Source organism: Desmodus rotundus, chromosome 3 (genome assembly GCF_022682495.2).
Source record: "Desmodus rotundus isolate HL8 chromosome 3, HLdesRot8A.1, whole genome shotgun sequence".
Lineage (NCBI taxonomy): Eukaryota > Metazoa > Chordata > Mammalia > Chiroptera > Phyllostomidae > Desmodus > Desmodus rotundus.
Window position 1 is genome coordinate 189,799,284 of NC_071389.1, and position 23,263 is coordinate 189,822,546.

The 23,263-nt window shown below is 38.8% G+C and overlaps 1 protein-coding gene across 1 annotated transcript in view; it reads left to right on the top strand.

Annotated features, from left to right (window-relative positions):
* Positions 1–23,263, top strand: part of POLR3B (RNA polymerase III subunit B) — a 109,707-nt gene that overhangs the window by 13,363 nt on the left and 73,081 nt on the right. The window contains exons 7-11 of the mRNA XM_024579476.3: positions 636–727; positions 1,909–2,026; positions 5,131–5,239; positions 15,026–15,148; positions 20,196–20,315. Coding sequence (XP_024435244.1) covers positions 636–727; positions 1,909–2,026; positions 5,131–5,239; positions 15,026–15,148; positions 20,196–20,315 — 562 coding nt within the window. The remainder of the gene's footprint in view (positions 1–635; positions 728–1,908; positions 2,027–5,130; positions 5,240–15,025; positions 15,149–20,195; positions 20,316–23,263) is intronic.

Here is a 23,263-nt window from a genome sequence, read left to right on the forward strand (position 1 = left end):
AACTGAAGTTCTCTTTGCCCCATTCCTCACGGGGAGAATGTGGGAAGCGGCGCCTAGTTCAGGGGCTATTTTCCGGATTCCATGTGTCAGTGGACCTGAAGCACTTAGAAATTCGTGTGGTGAGGGTCCATGAGTGGTGACTACCCTCTGACTCAGTTCTTCCCTGACTCTTTCACATGTCCGTCTCTTTTTCTTTTGGAAATACATGCTCAGTAATTTCTTCAGATCTCTTTCCAGTTCAGTAATTCGTCCTCAGCAGTGTCAAATCCGTGATTTAACCTGTTCATAGATATTTAAATTAATGCTTACATTTTTACATTTTTCATTTCTAGAAGTTTAGCTTAGTTCTCTTTCAAAACTGCCTAGTTTTGATAGACTTTGATTCATTGTGCTATTTCTGCATACCTAATAAGCGTCACTTCGTTTACCAGGAGTGAAGAGTTGCTGCCATTTCCGACTTTCCCGAAAGCCCATCTGCAAAGTTTTCTGTAACTGTCATTCCTCTACCTCTTACACTGTGTCGAAGAGGAGCGTAGACCTCTTAGAGATGAGTGCGGTGCACAGTTCGTATTCTTTTCACCTTTGTGCCAGTGACGATCTTTATGTGACGTTTCCTTTTGTTTTCGTTTAAACAGAATGCCCATAATGCTCCGTAGTTCGAACTGCGTACTTACGGGGAAAACGCCGGCAGAGTTTGCCAAACTGAACGAATGTCCTTTAGATCCAGGTATGTGGGCCTCCTTGGATTAGCCCCCACCTTGTTTTTGTTGTTCTGGGGCTGTTGTTTTTAACATTTTTCCTTAAAACAGTACCAAGCTTTCTGCTTTATAATGCACTTTGATAAAACTTTGTTCACGAAACATCCTGAAATATGTTCCGTCTTTATTCTGTTAGTCCATTTTTCTAAGAGATACACTGTTTCCTCTTTTATTTCAAGTTGTAAATTTTAGTACCCCAAGTTCTGATTGATTGCTATGGTTTCATTGATCTGTTCTTTGTTACTTTGCTCAATGGTAATGCTCTTTCAGCGTACTTAAAAATTCAAAACTAATCTCACAAAGTTACTTGTCTAGCTAGTCTGAAAATACTCAAACATCTAATTTCAGCCTTTTTAAAATACAGTAACAGGGCAAAAAAGAAGTCTTCTGTTTAAATTTTTTAAAGTTACATTTTTGCACCTGTTTTCAGGCAGCTTATTTTATAAAGTTTCAAGCTTAGCACTTAACAGAACGTTTCTTTTAATTCCTTCATTCACATTTCACATTGACTTAATTTATAGTTGCTTTAATCTACTTTCTTTAAAGTCGCGTTGATGTAGAGTCCCAGAAGGTTTTGGAGAGAGGTTAACAAGGAACGTGACTTTTAGACTAAAACGAAATGATGCATAAATCAAGTATATTGCCCTGGTTTTACTTACATTCTGAAGGTAAAATGAAGTCTCACTTTATCCCCTTCTGAATTTTGTGCAAAAATATATATGATGTGTTTTGTGAGTTTTTATTGAGTATAGAATATCACAGAAACCTAGTCTACCATTATCACTGATTTGTTACAAAACTTAGAGCTAATTTCAGTTTATATTAAAGATTAACAGTTATTTTTCTGCTTAAAAATCTGAAGACTAATTTATTTAACATCATTGTTTTCATTCACCTCTTATATATGTCAGGTGCTGGGGTGCATAGACTTCTAAGATGCAGTTGCTGTCAAGAAGTTTATTATCTTGTGCTTCTCTTACATAAGTCATGTGGTGACACGATCACTAATTCGTAAAACAGTGTCAGTAAACCTCTTTGAATTAAGTGGCGGTCAGTGCTGTGAAGCAGTGGGCGAGTGATTTCTATCAGGTTACTGAATCACACCATTTGAAGAATAGGTGGTGAAGCTCCTCTTGCTTCCTTTGGGCAGGTGGCTACTTCATTGTTAAGGGAGTGGAAAAAGTTATTCTCATCCAAGAGCAGCTGTCCAAGAACAGGATCATTGTGGAGGCCGACCGCAAAGGGGCGGTTGGTGCTTCGGTTACCAGGTATGGAAAGCAGACTTGGCGTTCTTTTTCTTTTCTTTTTTAAGATTTTATTTATTTATTTTTAGACAGAGTGAAAAGGAGGGAGAGAGGGAGAGGAATATTGATGTGTGGTTGCCTCTCACACACCCCCTTCTGGGGACCTGGCCCACAACCCAGGCGTGTGTCCTGACTGGGAATCAAACCAGTGACCCTTTGGTTTGCAGGCCAGCACTCAATCCACTGAGCCACACCAGCCAGGGCAGAGATGGCATTCTTAAGAAATATTGATAATTCCATTAGTATCAGATGGCTATCTTTTGATACGGAGGTACCCAGTTATTTTCCTCTGATAACAGGCAGTGAAATATTTAAAATATCTCTATTCAATTTATTGTGTAAGACTGTAAGCATAGAGTATTGATTGATCCCACTTCTGGGAGTATATCCAAAGAAACCTGAAACACCCATTTGAAAGAACAGATGCGCCCCTAGGTTCATAGCAGCATATTTACAACAGCCAAGGTGTGGAAACAGCCCAAGTGTCGATCAGTAGGCGAGTGGATAAAAACCCTGTGGCACATTTATACAGTGGAACACTTCTCAGCTATGAAAAAGAAGGACCTCTTACCTTTTGCAACAGCATGGATGGACCTGGAGATTATTCTGCTAAGTGAAATAAGGCAGTTGGTGAAAGATAGATCTCACTTATATGTGGAATCTAATGAACGAAATAAACAGACGAGCAAAGTAGAAACAGGCATGAATCCATGAGACAGCTGTCAGAGGGGAGGGGAGAGGGGAGGCTGACTGAAAGAAGGTGAAGGGATCCGCCAAAGAACATACACGCATAAGCCATGGACACAGGCAACAGTGTGGTGTTGGCCACAGGGAAGGCGGGGGAGGGAGGGCGGCAAAGGCATGGGGGACAGGGACATCTGTAATTGTGTCAACAATAAAAGTAAAGTAAAAAATAGTAGTCATTTAAAATTTTCTGTGATGAATGTGTGAGACATTGTTTGAAAGGCCACTAGTTATTTTAAGTTGAATTTTATGTTAATTTATAGTAATAAAGGAACTTATAGAAAAGAAATATAAAAACACTTAAGTTTTTCATGTTTCTTTTCAGTCTTTGACGATTTTACATGTGTATTCTGACTTATTATTACTGAATAAGTATATTCAATGAATTATTTCATGGATTTACCATCATATTGGTTTTTGTAACAGCCACTTTCCCAGCATACTCATTTTCCTGCAACAGCATCCTTATGTTACTCTTGTCACTTATTTTCTCTGGTTTATTATCATATGTAATTGGAAATTTGGAGATTAATGAATCCTGGGGGAAAACATTTGTGACATAGTTAAGATGTCAGTATGTAATAGAATTTTTCTTCTAACAACCTGTAATGAACTGCATAACTCAGAGTTTCTGCATTTTTCTTTCAGATAGAGAGGAAACTAACAATAAATAGCCATTTATCGAGCAGTTACTAGAAGCCAGGCAGTATACTAGGTGCTTTACATATATTATTTGTCAGCTCAGTCCTCCAAGACAAGTGGTATTATCTCTATTTTACAGCCGAGTAACGGGCCTTGAGAGCAGGTCACATCAATCATCAGAGTAGCCAGCACTGACCACAGACCTAGTCATTCTACAAGCCGGGTCTTCCCACCGTATGCAGTTTTTGAGACCATGGCAATCAGCATTTGAATTCTCAAGGTTTTGTTTACTAGATACGAGGTACTTGGGTGAGCAGTTACTTAGCTTCTCTAAGCCTTGGTTTCCTCACATGTGATTAGGAGGCAACACTTTAAAGTAAGTGTTAATATGTAGGAGAGTAGAGTTAATGGAAGTAGATTGGGTAACAGTGCATAATACGAGGTCTGTCTGGAAAAAGTCCAGCCATTGTTAATATAACAAGAACGGTTTGCGCTACATCTATGAAATCTGGCAGCCAAGAAGAGTGGGCTGGAGTGTACTTGCGTGAACAATGATGACTTCACTGTACTAGTCGGCGGGGGGCAATAGATGTGTTGAGTGAGCACGTGTACTGTGTGGTCATCGCATTCAAAATGACTGAGAGAGTAGAGCAACGGATCTGCATCAAGTTTTGTGTTAAGCTTGAACATTCCTCCATGAGAACTATTGGGATGATTCAGAAGGCCACGGCTTGGGCAGCCGGTGACTGGCAATGTGCCTGCTCATGTGTCTTGTGCAGAGTTTTTTGGTGAAACATCAAATCACCCAGGTGACTACGCCCCACTATAGCCCAGATTTGGTGCCCTTTGACTTTTGGCTTTTCCAAAAACTAAAGTAACTTTTGAAAGGGAAGAGATTTCAGACTGTCAGTGAGATTCAAGAAAATACGATGGGGCAGCTGATGGCAATTGGGAGACTGTGTGAGGTTCCAAGGTGCCTACTTTGAAGGGGACGGAGGTGTCATTGTCCTATATACAGTGTTTCTTGTATCTTGTATCCTCTTCAATAAATGTCTCTTTTTCATATTACTTGGCTGATTACCTTCTGGACAGACCTTGTATATAGCAAGCGATTAGTATGTGTTACTATTATCATTGAACAAAGCTTTGAAATATTTTTAAATCCACTAGGAATTTTATAGTGAATAGAGATCTCAGTAGAAGGAGAGGCCTTAGTTTTTTTATTGTTGTTGGTGTCACTGTATACCAATACAGTAGGCATTTTTTATTGGACTATTAGTATACAAATTCATTTCTTCATAGTTTTATCATTGTGGTAAAGGCTCATTTTGAGGTTTTTTTCTTCGAATGTATAAAATTGATTATGAATATATGCCCCACACTGAATTCAAGCAGTTCAGGAGGAATCAAAGTGAAGTAGGTCAAAATGAAATGATCATTGTCCCTCATTCACACACAAAACTTCCACCATAATCTCAAAGCCAAAGAAACATTTATAGTGTTTTAAAATGGAGGTGACAGGGACAGGAGAGGAGTTGTGCATCTTTGAAAAGCACCTACTAGATAGGACCTTTCTGATCATTATTGATCATTTGAATTTTATTGATTGACAGGCTTTGCTAGTGCATGTGACTAGGTTGAAGCTAAGTGGTGATGTTTAACCAACTCGTGTTTCCTTGTAGCTCTACCCATGAGAAGAAAAGCAGAACCAATATGGCTGTGAAACAAGGACGATTTTATTTAAGGCATAATACTTTATCAGAAGATATTCCCATTGTAATTATATTTAAGGTAAGGTTGCAGGCATCCACTGATATTATAAAGAATTTCTTTGTTTTTAAATTTTTATTTTTTTCCATTACAGTCGACATTCAGTGTTCTGTTAACTTCAGCATCGTGGTTAGCATGTATACAATGCACAGAGCGATCCCCTGATAGGACTGGTAGTACCCAGCTGGCACCACACATGCTTGTTATAATATCACCGACCACACTCCCTGTACTGTGCTTTATATCCCGTGACTGTTTCGTAACTACCAATTTGTACTTCTTAATCCCTTCACCTTTTTCACACAGCCCCTCCACACCCCTCCTATCTGGCAACCATCAGTCTGCTCTTTGTATCTGTGGGTCTGTTTCTGTTTTGTTTCTCTGGTTTACTTTCATATGTAATTAGAAATTTGGAGGATAGGGAGACCTAGGAATATAAAGATATGTGGTATGGATAAGTTGTTAGTCTTATCATGTATTTTAAGTTGAGAGCTAAGGTTCAGATATTTTTAAAAATAGGAGTCTATTTTTTAATAGATATATTATTTAAAAAAACCCTAAGGTACCAAAGGGTGTATAGTGATGAGTAAGCCTCCCATCCACCTGTACCTGACCACGCAGTTCCACCCACAGATAGCACACCAGTCTGTGCGTGTATAAGCACGTGAGTATAGAGTACATTTTTATTGTTTTGTTTCTTATTTACACACGTTGCACATTGTTTTGCATTTAGCATTTTTTTTGTAGCTTACATATTGGAGGTAGTGTTATATTACTCCATACAGACCTTTCTGGCAAACTTCCTTTATTGAATCATTCCCTCATCAGTGGACATGTATCTCTCTTGCTGTTATGAAACTTCTATAATATCATGTCATACACGGGCAAGGATATCTGTAGGCTGAATTTCTAGTACTGGAATTTGCAAAAGGTCAAAGAATATGGGCCGAGTTCATTGTTCTTTTTTATGGACTCTGGATTCTCGTGAGTTTCTACATACACATGACTCTTCACTCTACAACTGAGGTTTTTTTTCCAGCGTCTTTGTGAATTATTGGCTTAGAACCCAAAAGACATTCTCTCATAGAATTAATTTCTAAATGGTAGCTTCTCAGTTATAGTGGCTTACTTAATCTGCCCTGAGACTTAAATATTATGCAAATTCTGTGAACAGTTCAATTTAGCAAAACAGAAAAATAGTTGACCTGATATCATACAGTTGGTCCCAAGTATTCACAGATTCTATCTGTGCCATTTCTCCTAATTGCTAGTATTTATTTGTAACTGCAAAACAATATTTGGGGTACTGTTACAATTATCTACAGACATGTGCTGGCCCAGAGCTGTGAAAAATTTGTCACCAGGCAGGCATGTTCCGAGCTGAGGTTAAACAAGGCAACACTGCCTTCTCATTTCAACGCTGACACTGTTAAAAAGTACCCTTTTGGCAGTCTATTTAGTGCCATGATTTTTTGCATCTTTGTACCTTTTGTTGCTGGTTTTGCTGTTTAAAATTACCCCAAAATATAGTGCTGAAGTGCTGTCTAGAGTTCCTAAGCACAAGAAGGCTGTGATGTGCCTTATGGAGAAAATGTGTTAGATAAGCTTTGTTCAGGTAGGAATTACAGTGCTGTTGACTGTGGCTTCAGTGTAAATGAATCACATATATTACATAAGGTATCTTTAAATAGAAACATACGTGAAACAAGGTCTGTATTAATCAGTTGAAGAAAATGTAATCAGAGGCTCACAGAACCTAACTGTATTTCCCCTAGAAACAATACTTCAGTATTCATGAATTCAGTGTTTTTGGCAACTTTGTAGAAAATGGCTACGGTGAATAACAATGATCAACTATATATGGGTATTAAATGAATCTTTTTTTTTTTGAAGTTTAGGCGAATTTTATTTTAGTTTAGTTTATTTAATTTTTATTGTTATTCAATTACAGTTGTATGCCTTTTCTCCCCATCCCTCCACCCCGCCCCAGCTGAACCCACCTCCCTCCTCCACCTTCACTCTCCCCCTTGATTTTGTCCATGTGTCTTTTATAGTAGTTCCTGTAATCCCCTCTCCTCACTGTCCCCTCCCCACTCCCCCCTGGCTATTGTTAGATTGTTCTTAACTTATTTTAAGCACAGAAGCAATTTTGGCTTTTCTTGTGGGGATTGCACAGTACCCAGTGCAGTGTCTAGTGTACGTAAGGGTGTTCAGTAAAGGAAATTTTATTTATGTAAAATTATGTCTCCAGCAGAGGGCAGTGTGCTCCCATGCATGAAAGGAATTTTTTGAAAGTTTTTGATGCTTGAAAAGGGGCACAGGACCACCTTTCTTACACCAGAAATTATAAATTAATTGTGATGCATGTAATGTTATATTATTCACATGGGAAATGCATCATAGACACATACATTGAAATCAGAAAATCATTATTAGCTACTTTTTCTGGCTAGATGCCAAATGCTTGATAAGATAGTCTCTCTTGTCGAATTTATTTAATATTTATGCCATAAGTGTATACATATATAGCAGACTTAAATCATTTTTTATCATGGGCTATTAATTAACAATGTACATTTTTATGAGATTTCAAACTTCTTCCTTTCTGATTATAAAACAGTCTTTACATTGTATAAATTTAGAAAGACACTGAAAAATATAACTTTATTTGTAGATACAATTTTCTGACCTTTTTTCTTTTGCTTTTGTGGTATACACATCAATTTTATTTTTTTCACTTAACAATGAATTGTAAATAGTTTCCTGTGTCTGTAACTATGAAATCTACACATTAGTTTTAGTAGGTATTATGAAGAAATTGCACATGTGTGATATATTTAGCCAGTTTCCTGTAGCGGGACATTAGGTGTTATTTTTTTCCCCAGGTTTTCACTCTTATACATGACCCTGGGTGGCCTTACACATACATGTCTGTGCGTGTTGCTGATTATTTTGTGAGACTTAATTCCTAGGGGTGGAATTACATCCTTTAAAATAATTTTGGTACATGTTACCACATTTTTTTCTGGAATGTATCCAAGTCTACATATAATGTGTATTATACATAGTGTATCATGAGCATATAAAATTAAATATTTTTAAATTTCAGTTCAAACTTTTTAGTTTAAATATTCCGTTCAAATGTATGTCACTTTTTTTTTGGTTTCTTACTATAGGGATATTTGAATAATCTGATGGAAACGTGTTTGATGATCACTATTCCAGGGGTGGCCAACCTGAGGCCCATGGGCCTCAGGTGGCTCGGGATGGCTATGAGTGTGGCCCAACACAAAATCGTAAATGTACTTAAAAAATTATGAGATTTTTTGTGTGTGTGATTACATGTCACAATGTCTTTACTGTGTGGCCCAACACAGCTCTTCCAGTGTGACCCAGGGATGCCAAAAGGCTGGACACGCCTGACCCATCTGGGAGGTACATAGGGGACTGGATTGCTTAGAATCGGACAGATCTAGGTTGAATTCCAGCTTCTTAGTTGTAAGTTACGTGACCTTGGGCAAGTTTCCCAATCCCCTTGAGTCTTGGATAATTCATCTCTCCAGGGAGAATTTCATCTAAGAGGATAGTGGTAAAGAGCAAATGAGATCATGTAGTTTTGAACACTAAGACTGCCTGGAAGGAGGATGTTCTTTCTCTGTCCTTAGTTCTCCTTACACGTTTAATGTTGAAAGCCCAGGAAAATAAACTGGGATACCAGAAAAGTCAGATCATTTCTCTTTTTCTGTTGTGTGGCCTTAACATTGACTTTGACAGTCATTAGGACTTGATGGTTGTTGATTGTAACCAACAATTGGCTAAAAGTGACAGAAACAGCAGGGTTTCCAGAGTCCATGCTGAGTCTGAATATGATGGATAAAGCTTTTAAGACCTAGATCAGCCTTATTTACGGACTTGAATCACTACAAAGGTTCTTCTGCCCATGAATCTTCCCCACTTCACATTTTGCATTCACATGTATTCAGCAGTTGTGCTGTGATGGCATCTGCAGTCTGAAAGTGTTTGCAGAAAAGAGGATCATGTTCCAGGGGGATGCTGGGCATTGTCTTCTGGAAGCCAACGTATTAAAATTTTTGGTCTTTAAAGAAAAAAAAATTGTCCTGGCCAGGTACCTCAGTTGTTCAGAGCGTCTTCCCAATAAAGCTAAGGCTGTGGGTTTGATCCCCAGTCAGGGCACCTGCAAGAATCAACCAATGAATACGTAAATAAGCGGAACAGCAAATTGATCTCTCTCTCCCTCCTCCTCCTCTCTCTCTAAAATCAATAAGTAAATTTTTTAAAAAAAGAAAAAAATCACACAGTTAAAGAGGGTCATCACTGTTCTTTTATTATCTGCTAGGACTGCTTTTGGTAATAATAAGTTGACTTCTGTCTACTTTAAAGAAAAATTAGAGATTTCTTAATATTAGGTATTTTAAGAAGTTATCCCCTTCCCCTCCTTGACATAATAGATTTCAACATACCATCATTAGCCTGCATATCATTCTTTTCTGCTCATTAGTATTTTTCTTTCTGACTTTTAGAAGTCACACTTTTGGTCACACTCAGTGGATATCCAAGGAGAAGGCCTCATGCCACTTTTTAAAGAACATGTCTCCTTATTTTCATTCCCGTTGCAGGTGGCCACGCTGGGTGACCTTGTGCTGAGATGTATTTTCTCTGCTGTTTTTTCATAAAGTTGTTACATAGCATTCACTTTTGACTTAAATTAAGCGAAGTGATTTCAGATATCTGCAGTACAAAGAGCACCATGTAAAGCTAGTTTTCAGATGTCTAAATTATGTCTGTAAAGCAAGAGGTTGGGCATTTTGCTGTGGTTCCCATAGCAATATGTCATTTGTTTGTAGCTGTGACTTCTGAAGGCTAATTGTCATAAAGTCAGTTTGGTCTGTGGAGCTGGAGCACTTTGGATGATAACCTGGCTGAGTTAGTACCCTGTGTTTCAGTGTATTTCAGACACAGGAAGAGTTTATTCCTTTTAGAGGAAACCTTTGTCACTGATCATTTTTTCTGCACATATGGTGTCATTTACTATGTGCTTGGCATGTCTTTGCTTCATAGCTTAGAAATATTTGGAAGGCCTTAGCAGTCTACTTAGATCCATATTAGGCCACTTGAGAATTTTATGCAATTATAAAATTATTCCTTAGATTTAGCATCAGGGCAACTTGATGGCAATCCATATGTTAAATGAGGATGGACTTTTATTACAATATTATTAAAGACCAAAATTGGCAATCAAGTATAAGTCTTTTTTTTTTTCTGGGATGTATATGTATTTTCTTTTTATTTTCTTTTTTTCTTCTTTTATTTTTATTCAGTTACAATTGTCTGCATTTTCTCCCCATCCCTCCACCCCACCCCAGCCAGTTTCACCTCCCTCCCCCACTTCTACCCTCCCCCTTGATTTTGTCCTTGTGTCCTTTATAGTAGCTCCTATAGACCCCCCCTCCCCACCCCCTCTGGCTATTGTTACATTGTCCTTAATTTCAATGTCTCTGGTTATATTTTGTTTGCTTTTTTCTGTTGTTGATTATGTTCCAGGTAAAGGTGAGATCATGTGGTATTTGTCCGTCACCGCCTGGATTATTTCACTTAGCATAATGCTCTCCAGTTCTATCAAGTATAAGTCTTTTTCACTTGGAGATTCCTGAACTAAAAGTTAATTATTAAAATAATCTAGGTAGCCGCTAGTTTAGATGCTTTAGGTATTAATGTGTCTCAAGAAAGGGAGCTGATTCAGAAAGCTGCTGCCATTTCGGCTCCAGGATTCTGCTCCTGTCTCAGTGAGACCATCTCCTGCTCTATCATCTCTCGTGCTTCATGTGGTGTCTGTCCTGCACGGGTCCCTTTCCGTGTTTGGGCTTTCCTCTGAGAAGTGATATGCATCGGTCACAGAGTTTTTTATCTAAAGGTCTTAGAAAAAGGTGCTTAGATTCCACAGCAAATTAGTTGCCTTAGTATTGTTTCTCTTATATTTGGATTTCATGGAAACCCATGTAACATTATTTTGAGAGGTTAACATGTAAAAAGTAACTTACATTCTATTTAGCTTTCACAGGGAGCTATTCCTCTCTGATGTACGTGACTGCCACTTGCAGGCCGAGGAGCACGTGTAGGTGGCTCTACATATGTGCCATCGCCACCAGAGCAGATGCCGCTCAGCATGCGTGATCGGAGGATAAACTAGTTTTTCTCATTGGCTTAAAAATTAAGACTGATAAATATCTACATGTATTTTATACCTACAAAACTTTCAAAAGGGGTGTCCTGTAGGACCCTCGTGAATGGGTCATTTCCCGGTGCAGCAAAATGCATGTAAATCTGTAGGGTTTTTTGTCTATAAAACATCTTGAAAAATTAGCAAGACAATTATTATGCAACTAAGCTTCCTACGAACCATCATATTTTAGAAAGGAATTTGATGTGCACACTCCCATGAGATTCAGAAGTCAGATAAACAGGTGGAAATGAAGACCTATTGAAAACAAACGCATACTGCGCGGAGCCATGAAAGCAGGAGTGTGACGGATGAGGACAACTGAGAAGTAGGACGTAGGAGATGCAGGGAGGAACAAATAGTGCATTATGAGTCTGAAGTTGGATATAAGCTCCACTGGCACCCAGTTACTAACTCTCATCCTCGCTTAGGAAGTTTACATTGTTGAGAACTTTCTTAGAGGCACCCTCCAATTTCTGGGTTGCCGCCGGAACGCTTGATGTGTGTTTTCTTTTGCAAAATCGCCTTGAATCTGACCAAGAGACTAGGTTGAGGAATCTAAATTGCTATTTCTTCATGATTTAAATTTATGAGAAAAATTTTCTTCACTGGCAAAGGATATCACTGATCAATATTGCTAATGTCCAGAGGTGTATATGTTGATTTTCATTCTAGCCAAGAATATTAAGTAGAAACAAGGAAAGGAAAGGAAGACTAGGTTTTTGTTTAATGTTGGAACAAAGGCAATAGATTCCTGACACTGGATGACTCTGGGAGCAGCCACTCATAAACACCTGTGGGCTAAGCAGACACTTTCCAGAGGCACAGGAAGGAAGAAAATAATAAGGGATTCTTTGCCTTCAGTCTGGCTGGAGAAGGTGGTCCCGCCACAGTCCTGCACCTTCCACTGAAAAGGGCATGGGAAACTGCCTTCACTCTGACTCTGGAGGTATGAGAGGAAAGCCATCCTTTCTAGCACAGACGTGACTTTCTCTGTTCGAGTTTCAAAGTTTGAACTCCAGATAACTTTGAGAGTTGTATACTATTTGCAGCAACATATTTCAAATCTTATTCTAATGTACAAACAGAAAGAAAAGGAATGGAAGAAAAGGAACAGGAAAAGGAAGACAGGAAGGCAGAGGGTTACTTACCAAACTTGGCCCTAAAGGATGCCACTAGCATCTCCCCTTTAGCACCATGAAGCACCATATGGTGTGGCTCCCCGGGGACTGCAGCGAGATGACATCTGCGGAGTCTCCCCCTCTGCCCAGTTTGTAGCCCGGTGCACCAACTCCTCGGAGGAAGAGAGCCCCAGGTGCTGCTGTCTTGCAGCAGTGGTTCAGTCATTATACATACAACTTTTATAGTGAATTATGCACTGACTGGGTACATTTAAAAATTACATAGTTTGAAACCTGATCTGCTTTGAACAAAAATGACATGTCTTTATTATGCTGTTGGTTTTTAAGTTAAGCTTCCTAATGCATAATAACTTCACAATGAGTGGAAAATAAAAATAAGTAAAAATTAGGACTGATCGTTTTTTAGGATTGCTCTCCTTTAATCCAGGAAACCTAAGTGTTTTTAATGAATGTGTATAATTTTTAAATAATGGAGTTTATGTTCAGTGTCCATTTACATAAATGCATCATTTCAAATTAGAGATAAAAATATGCAAAAATGAAGGCACAAAAAAAGAGATTTGTATCCTGAGAACTTCTTTATTTGTTTACAAATGAAAAAAATTTGAACAAGTTATACACTTTAAAAATGTTTTTAAGTTTAAACAGTGGATTTAATCCCAGAACTTGGCCTATCAGTTATCTATATAACAAATAGATATATATATTTGTGCTGTATAACACAAATATATACATATTCATATATCTGCTATATATAACCGTGCTGTATAACAAATTATAGCACAGCTTTTGTGGTCAGGGATTTGGGAGTTGCTTGGCCGTGTGGTTCTGGCTCAGGGTCATTCATGAGTCAAGATGTCAGCCAAGGCCACAGTCACCTGAAGGCTGGATTGGAGCTGGAGGGTCCACTTCCATCATGGGTCACCCACATGGCAGTTGGCCTCACCATGGGTCTTTCCATTGACTGCTTGAGTGTCTTCGTGGTGTGGCTGCCGGCGACCCCCAGAGGAGCACTCTGAGAAACAACTTTGCAGGGAGCAGCAGCGCCTGTATGGCCAAGGCGCCAAAGCCACACAACTGCCCCTTAGGCATTTTTTTTTTCCTGTAGACGTAAGCCTTTAACGTTAGCATACACTCGGGGAAAGGAAAATTAGTCCTCACCTTTTGAAGGGAGTGTCAAAGAATTGGTGAACGTTTTTTAAACCACCAAGTTGGCCTGAAAGGGACATAGCATATATTTAGCTCCCTGCAAAAAACCTTCAAAACTTTAAGTAAGTCTACATCTGATCCTAAAGCATCCATGTCACATTTACAGAATACAGACTAAAGCTCAATTGTAGAATTGTAGAATTTTGAGCTGCAAGAGACCTGGTTGCGTCCTCTTGTTATAGAAATGAGAAAACTGAGGTCGAAGAGGTGACAGGACAGGGGTGGTTACATGGTCTGTTGTTGACATTATGTTAGGACAGACACCTCAGAGAGGTGCCCTTTGCACTGTGTACTCAGGGTGGTGTTCTTGACGCTCTGCATTGGAACTTGGGATTCAACTTAACCTTTCCCTCGTGTGTGTGGAGGGAGAGCTGAGAACCAGAGCATCAAAGCCTAATGAGACATTATCTCTGGTTCTGTTTTCTCTGTATAGGTAAAGTAAAAATTTTAATGCAAACATCACTTTTCCCCTAACTTCTAAGAAGCAGATGATTTCTCTGCCAAGAGAGGGTCAGTGCGGTTCGCTCTGTTTCTCGATATGGCAGAATTCCAGGCAAATGTGTGAAGGAGTTAGCCTTCACACCATGTGGAGTCTACAAAGACCTGCATTGCTGGCTGCCACCTTGAAACACTTAAGATAAGTGGGTTTCTTAAACCTGTTAAGTGTGTTCTTAGTCTTTAAAAGACCTCTTTTAAAACCTGCATAAAGCATAGTGTGGTGTCTCTAGAAGAGAGGTAAAACATCCCTTAGGGAAAATTCTTTTAGCCTCAATGTAAGTGATTTGACAATTTTCAGAAAAATCATTCTTTTGACAAAGCTGTTTATTTTCGGCACTGCACATTTTCTGATTTGCTCTTTGACTGTGTCTGTGTGTGTGTTTTTCGGTGTGCCTTTGTAATTACGACCAGTGCATCCACTCTACCTCCCTGCTTCCTTTTTTCATGGTGAAACTCACAGGATATTTATAAATTTTAGAAGATAGTACACATGCCAAAAGTGCTTGAGAATGTTTGTTTTCCTCTTCCTAATCAGAATTTCTGTTTCAGGTTCTTCTGCAGCTTGGGCTATGGCTGCCAGTGCCAGATGGCACCATTTCTGAGGAAAGAGCTAGCTTTTGCTTAGAAGTAATACCCACAAACAATGCTAAATTAGCATAAGCAAATGTCAGTGAGTTAACACAAAGCCAACTCTCTCTCTCTCTTTCCTCCCCTTCCTAGGCCATGGGTGTTGAGAGTGACCAAGAAATCGTGCAGATGATTGGAACGGAGGAGCACGTGATGGCTGCTTTTGGGCCCAGTTTGGAAGAGTGCCAGAAAGCTCAGATTTTCACACAGATGCAGGTGTGTCTTTTCATGCCGTCCTTTGCTGTGAAAGGGAATTGGAGATTTAATGCTGCTCATTGATAAAGCATGGGATGCGATGACTTTTGGGGGTGTAGATTTGGGGGGGCGTGGGGGAGATGGAAGAAGTGATAGAGAAGCTTCTGTGACTCATTTTGTAGGGACTGGAGGGAGGAATGTGCCTAGACCAATCATCCTGTGGGGTCCAACTTAGAAGGGCATTTGTGGCCAAGAGGCTTTTGTTCTGATTTGAGAGGAAGTATTCTCTTTTTTCCATATTTGTCTGAGTTATATGTATTTTAAGCTACAGCAACTCTAGTGTAGAAGGCTTTATTTTTTGCATTTCTCTTTAATATCTGTTTTTACTCCCTACTTCCAGTTGCTTTTCACGTCTAGTTGGATGTCATCCCTATACCTTTTCCTGAATTCCCAGTGTTACCAGCAGGAGAGGCCAGGATCAGAGACCCCTTTACCCCTCCACAGCCTTCATTGACCTGCTGCGGCACTCGGGGTTGGAACCCGGGGGTTTTACACGAGACACGGAGATGAAAATAGGGATGTGTGTATAAAACAGCCATACTTAGGATTTTTAGCTCGCATTTGTAAAGTGCTTTGCGAAGTGGAAATCAATGGTAACATTCCTAAGAGGCATCCTGGGAAGGGGGTTCCTACTGTCGAAGCACAATGGAGTGTTTATCGATCTGTTCTGTGGGTTACTTACAACAAGGTATAAATTCCAGGCTGCTTTTTTCCTTGTCACCTAGGATGCTCGTAGAGATAGCATTCTCCCACTTCTATCTCTGTTACTGTGTATTCTGTAAAAAATCAAATCCGCCTTGATACTTTCAAAGACTGAGTAAACATTCAGGAAGGTTATTGCCATGTGTAAGTATACATAATTCCCAAACACAAATCGGTAGGGATTATTCTCATCACTGACTTCCTCTTTTTCTGCAGTTAATTAATAGTCGACTGTAGCTATTCGGTAGGCAGCATCAGGAAAAGTTGGTGGGATTTGAGAGATTCTGTTTTTGGTCTTTATTGAACGTGAAATATTTAGTGAGCACGAATCTTGTTACAAACTGAAATTGTATTGTCCAGGTGTTCCTGGAACATGAAGAGAAAAGTGTTAAGAAACACCCAGGAATTGGCTGTTTGAGGAGATATACTCAATTTGCCTTAATGATCTCACAGTGGATTCAGTGAGGTCCATTATTCATTTTATTACACACATCAACCTTATTGATCACATGATTCTGGCATCATAAAGCAGTGGGTTGGAAAACCTTGCATTTATTTCTCTTAAAGAGGTACTGACAGAAAGTTCCAGCTAACTGAATCAGAGAAGTTCGACGAAAAGATTAGCGTAATACACAGTCACCAGGAAAGACCAACGTTCCTGGCAGAGGAAAGCAAACAAGAAGTGCAGGTTTGAGGCGGCCTGTGCTCTGTGCGCTGGACTAGAGTGTAGATTAGTTACTCGCTACTAATAAAAGGTGGCAGAGACACAAGTAATCCGAAACAGTTAAGTCGAACACAAATTATGAGTTAGGACAACGTGAATATCTTATGTTATTCTAAGTGAAAATGTAGCAAGTACACTTTATCTTGTATAATATGATTTTTAACAATATGGAATTTTAGTGGACTGCTTGGTACCAGTGTTTGGTTTTTAAGGCCTCCCTTTTAGTCTCCTTTTTTCCTGCTCACAAAGCCTTTCTACTCTGTTTGTTACATACATTTACATTATCCTTGCCGTGGGATCTGGTGTATAGAGAAGAAATTATTCCCTTTTTAGGAGGATAGGATGCAGTAGGGGTGTCATCTTGGCCTATTTATGAACAGATTGGGCTCTTATCCTCACACTGTGAAACCCTAGCAACATTATTGGATATTCTAGTAAAAAGGTGACTTCCTGCTTACATTATAAGGAATACCAGGTGCCCCTGTGTTCTTTTGTTTGTTCCTCAAAGAATCTTTAGCTCTTTCCCCAAGGGGACTGGAAGACCAACATTTAATGCAGACAGCTCAGTTAGGGAAAACCAGACTGTCTGTCTATTCCGGGTCCCAGCAACTGCTGACCGGTTTGAATTAGTTACTGTACTCAGCGACTACTTACTGCCAGGTTACTGCAGCAAGCATTTCAGGGTCCTTGGTTTATCTTACGCTCCAATGGCCTTTACAGGGATGATCCTAGGTGTGATGTTCAGACACTACACTTGTCATTAGGAATCAAAGAAAAAGATGACATAGCATTTAATAGGAGAGACATACACATAAATAGACAGTTAAAACGTAGCGTTACCTGAATACTAATGGAAGTATTCAATTTTTTATATGTAAGGAATTAAAAGAGCAGAGAAAAAGGAGTGGAGTTAGGAAGGTCTTCCAAGAGGAAGTGATACCTCATCTAGGTTTTGAAACATGGAAAAGAAATTTCCCAGGCAGGTAATTGGGGGCAGGACTTTAAAGAATCAGGGATCCCAGCCCTTTCTTCTGACTTTCTGACTAACTGAAAGCCAGTTTAAAAAACAAAGCATTCATTGTTGTTATGAAGCAGTAAGAACCACATGATCCTCTTCTTTAAAAACTTTCTATTAAAAAATTTTAACAATTTAAAGTGTACAGAATAGTATCATGAGGCCTCATGTACCTGTCACCCAGCTTCAGCAGTTACAGACACCTAGCCATTCTTGTTTCCTCTAACTCTTCACTTACCCTCTTCACTCATCGCTTGATTAGTGTTTAATATTTCCTTTTTTCTAGGTAAAACTCATACATACTGAAATATACAAATCCTAGTCATATAACTTTTTATAAGATACAAAATATTGTTGCCTTGGCTAGTGTGGCTCAGTGGATTGAGTGCCGGCCTGCGCACCAAAAGGTTGCTGGTTCGATTCCCAGTCAGGGCACATCTTGGGTGGTGGGCCCGGTCCTCAGTAGGGGGCACTTGAGAGGCAACCACACCTTGATGTTTCTTTCCCTCTCTTTCTCCCTCCCCTTCTCCCCTCTCTAAAAATAAATAAATAAAATATTTTTAAAATGCTATATTAAAAAAAATTAAAAATTGTCATTACCTCAGAAAGTTCTATCATGCCCCTTGCTAGTCATTTTTTGCCTTCATCCTCTGATTTCTTCCTCCACTGTTTTGATTTTTTCACCATAAGTTAGTTTTGCCTGTTCTAGAACTTTATATATATGGAATTATGCAATATATACTTTTAGTGTCAAGCTTCTTTTGGTTGAGCATGCTCTCTGAGATTTATCCAAGTTGTTCCTTTTTCTGTCTTTTACCCATATAGTTTGTTTCTTTTTATTGCTGAGTCGTATTCCATTGTACGAATATACCGCAGTGTGTGTTTTCCTGTCGATGGACATTGGGTTTGCTTCACTCTTTGGCTATTATGAATAACGCTGCTATAAACATTCCTGTACAAGTCTTTGCCTGGACAGGTTAGTATTTCTCTTAGATAAATACCTAGGAACAGAATTGCTGGATCGAAGAGGTTATGTATGTAACTTTTATAAAATTGGAATGGCCAAATCTCTTTCCAAAGTGACTGTACCATTTGCAGTCCCACTGGCAGTGTATGAGGGTTCTGATCGCTTCACATCTTCACCATCATTTAGTGGTGTCGGTCTTTTTAATTTTAGGCATTTTAGTGGGTGTTTGGTGGTATCTCATTGTGGTTTGAATATGTGTTTCCCAGATGACTAATGAGGTTGAACACTTTTTCAGGGTGCTTATTTATTTCCTCTGTGAAGTGTCTGTCCAAATCTTTTGTTCATTTTCCTTATCAAGTTGTCCTTTTATTATTGAATTGAGTCCTTTAAATATCCTGGATATAAATCCTTCACCAGATTTATCTGTTGCAAGTATTTCCGCCCAGTCAATTGCTTTTCTATTCCTTATGTGTCTTTTGATGAGTAGTCTTTAATTTTGGTAGAATCTAATTATCAAGAGCTTTTTTTGTTTATTCACTTGTCTTTTATGGTTATTGATTTCTGTGTCCTGTCTAAATAAATTCTTGCCTACTTCCAGGGCAAGAACATACTTGCCTATGGTTTTTTTAGAAGCTTTACACTTTTCTTTTTTGTATTTAAATCTAAAATTCATCTTAAACTAATTTTTCTATTTGGTGTGAGGTAGGGGTCAGGTTTTTTTACTTTGGGGTTTTCTGTTATTTTAGCACCATTTGTTGGAAAGTCTTTCCCTTGCCCATTGAATTGCTTTGGCACTTTTATCAAAAGTGAATTGACCACAGAAGCCTGGGTTTATTTCTGGACTTGTGATTCTCTTTCATTGATCTGCTTGTCTGTCCTTACTCTAGAATCACACTGTCTTTCACTGTTGCTTTATAGTTGAAATGAGGTAATATAAATCCTCCTTTTCAAGATTGTTTCAGCTATCCCAGGTCTTCTGCATTTTCATGTAAATTTTTGAATCAGTTAATTTTTGTTTTTAAAAAAGCTTGCCAGGAGTATAATTAGTAATTATGATGTGTCTGTTGGTCATTTTGGGGAGAATTTTACAGTAAACCATCTTAACACTATTAAATGTTCCAGTCAATGAAAATGGCATAGCTATCAATTTATTTTGGTTTTGCTTTTTCTTGGCAATGTTCTGTATCTTTCAGGTTAGAGGTCTTACATGGTATGATAACTTTTTGAGGAGAAAAAAGCACTATCCAAAAATATTAACTGTAGGCTGTGGTTTTCTCTAGGTGGAAGATTTGTGGCTACTTTATATATATATATGTATTTACTCATCCGTATTTTCTAAATTTTCCACAGTGATTATATATCAACTTTTTAATACAGAAACAAATTATAGAATAAAAAAGGAACCAGTATATTAGATAATGTATAATGCTGTTTTGTTGTTGATTTGTGACAAATGCTGACTTTTAACTAGGCCCAGTGTAGCTTTCTCTATAACCAGGATCCCTGTCTTTTTTGCTTATTCTGTTATGTATGGGTAGGTGCTTACTAAATTGTCTCTTGTGATATCATTAAACATTATTCTACATTCTGTTTTTTATAGGCATTGAAATATATAGGGAACAAAGTAAGAAGGCAAAGGATGTGGGGAGGTGGACCAAAGAAAACCAAAATAGAAGAAGCAAGAGAGCTCCTGGCTTCCACCATCCTGACCCATGTACCAGTGAGTGCCTTTGCAATTGTGAATAATGATTGTGGGGCCTGTGCATCTCTGTGAAGAAATTTTGAGTGTCAGTCTGTATTACTTAAAAGTCTAGTTCCTTAAGAAAAGAGAGAACCTTAAAGAGGACTAGATTGCTCCGCTGGAAATAATCTTCCATTGTCAACAGTTTATTCGTACTGGGAGAATGTTTGTTGTATTGGAACCATCATCATCATCTTTATTCTCTCCTGGTTCTTCTTTTAATGCATAGTTTTTTTTTACCTTCATGTGTCTATTAATGCTGTACTACATTTCATGGTTTCAAAGTACAGAGATGGTATCTTAGATGTTCGGGTTTTTATTGAAGCATAATTGACATACAGCATTATATTAATTCCAGGTATGCAACATAATGATTTGATTTTTGTATATATTGCGAAATGATAACCACAGTAAGTCTAGTTAACATCCGTCACCGTATGTAGTTGCAGATTTTTTTTCTTTTTATGAGAACTCTCAAGATGCACTCTCTTAGCAACTTCCAAATTTGCAGGACGGCGTTGTACGCTGCAGTTGCCATGCTGCGCGTTATATCCTGTTGACCTGTTTCTTTTATAACCAGAAGTTTCTGCCTGGTGACCCCCTTGTCCTAGGTGTTTTAAAGGAACTTAAAACAAGTTTACAGTGGCTTGCCCATATAGATATTTTTTATTGTGATAAAATATACATAATATAAAAGTTACCATTTTAAGTATACAGTTCTGTGGCATTCAATACATTCTCATTGTTGTGTTTCTACAATAGATGCTTTTCAATATACTGGATGAGTTCATCTCCCAGACCTTGAATTTTGGAGTTCACGTTGTCCAGTCTCCTTCACTTGCAGTGGAGATGCTCAGCTTCAGGCCAGCTAGGTTGATTAGGCTTGTCACTCAGCTGATTCGTGGTCAGAAAGGGAACCAAAAGCCACCTCCCGACCCTTGAACTAGTGCTTAATACTTACTTTTTATTAACATCATTAAACAGAGGTTGGTCGTGTTGGCATGTCGGCAAGAGTGATCCTTCCCCCACTCTTTCTTTTTTTTTAAATCCTCTTTCAAGGATATGTTTATTGATTTTAGAGAGAGAGGAAGGGAGTGAGAGAGAGAGAGAGAAACTTTGATGTAAGAAAAAAACATCGATCAGTTGCCCCCTGTACACGCCCCTACTGGGGATCAAGCCCGCAACCTAGGTATGTGCCCTGACTGGGAATTGAACTCACAGTCTTTTGGTGTATGGGTCAAAGCTCCAAGCAACTTAGCCACCTGGCCAGGGCTCCTCCACTCTTATTGACTATTTATGCTGTATTTTTTAAGTTATAGCATTATTTGTTAGACTGTCTTATTAACCAGGTAGTCTGGTTTATGATGAGCTACCAAGTGTACCCTTCATAAATGACCTAATTCAGGGGTTGCAAACTCTACCTTCAGGGGCTGATTATAAATAATGGAAACTCAAGGGGTCTGTGGGAGTGGACACTGACCACCTAAATGCGTTCAGATCTAATCTTATTTTGCAACACCTTGTTAGCCAAATAATATACTCTCTGATTCTGCCCTTTGGCTGCCATTTATTTTTATATGTCCTTGATCTAATTTAAATAATTAGAAGTCTCAATGTTAAAACTTGGTCTAAGCTGAATTTTTAATTTGGATGATTGGAAAAACAGTTTAAAACTCGAAATACCAAAAATGAGAAATGGAAACAACAAAGGCTTTGGAGCCAGAGATTCAAGGGTTCAAATCCTGGTTTCTTACTTCCAGGCTGATTTACTTTGGGCAAATCTTAACTTTTCTAAGCCTCAGATTTCTCGTCTGTACAATGAAACCAACACCACTTGCTCACATGCTCGTTGTGCTGATGCAGTGATGTGATGTAGGTAAACCACGGTTTCCCGGCCACAGTTTCTATCAGGGGCCCCGTTTACCTGTGTGCAGTAACTGAGGAGAACTACTGGTGAATTGAAGAGCCTTTGCTCTTAGAATGCTGGCTATCCTGACATTTATTGATTTCAACTGATGAAGCTAAACATTGCTACTTTAATGTGACTGCACTGGGCTTAAAGTTTTGTGATACCTAGTTCACTGAGGTATAGTCAGAACAGGTAAACCAGAAAAAGATCTTCATTGTCCAGAATGGTTTAGTGCAGTAAGTACCTAAGAGTAACATTAGAGGTGACTGTAGGCAACACAGGGATATCTTTATTTGAATGATTCTGCCCTTATGAGAAGAAATACAATTAGTACATCAAGTTCATTTTTGTGGTATTTGGGATCTTATGGTATTATATGGGATGAAACATACTTAAAACTGAGTTTAAAAGTAGAATAAGAATATTAAATAAATAATTTAAGTATTAAGATATGACAGTAATCATGATGGTAGAATGACTTAGATTGGTAAGCAGTGGTTTAGATGTTTCTACGTAGAGGGAGAAAGATGGGCGGGATACTTAGCATCCTCCAGTACTTGTGCTTGAGGGGGACCTGCAGGCGCTTTAGCTTGGAACCCTGGCCTCTCAGTTCCCCAGAGGTGTTGCTTCTTAAAGTATATTTTTCAGACTTGTAGTATCAGCATTACCTGGGAACTTGTCAGAAGCTCTTGAACTCTACCTCAGACCTGCTGAATCAGGTGCCCTGCGAATGGGGCCCAGCAATCTATTTCAAGAAGCCCTCCAGTGGTTCTGATCCACACTAAAGTTTGGAGACTGCTACACTAAGGGTTTCTCCAACATGCCTAAGACCTCTCTGTTCTCCAGTATAACACTAAAAGGACTCCACAAATTTTCGGTGTCAGTGTTCCAAGTTCATTGGTAGAGTCTTCTATCTCTCCCTCTTTTAGATAATCTGCACAGGTTAATATCCCACAGAGGGATGTCGGAACTATTGTTAGCACTCTGCCAAAAAGTGGTGTCAGCCACTAGATTAGAG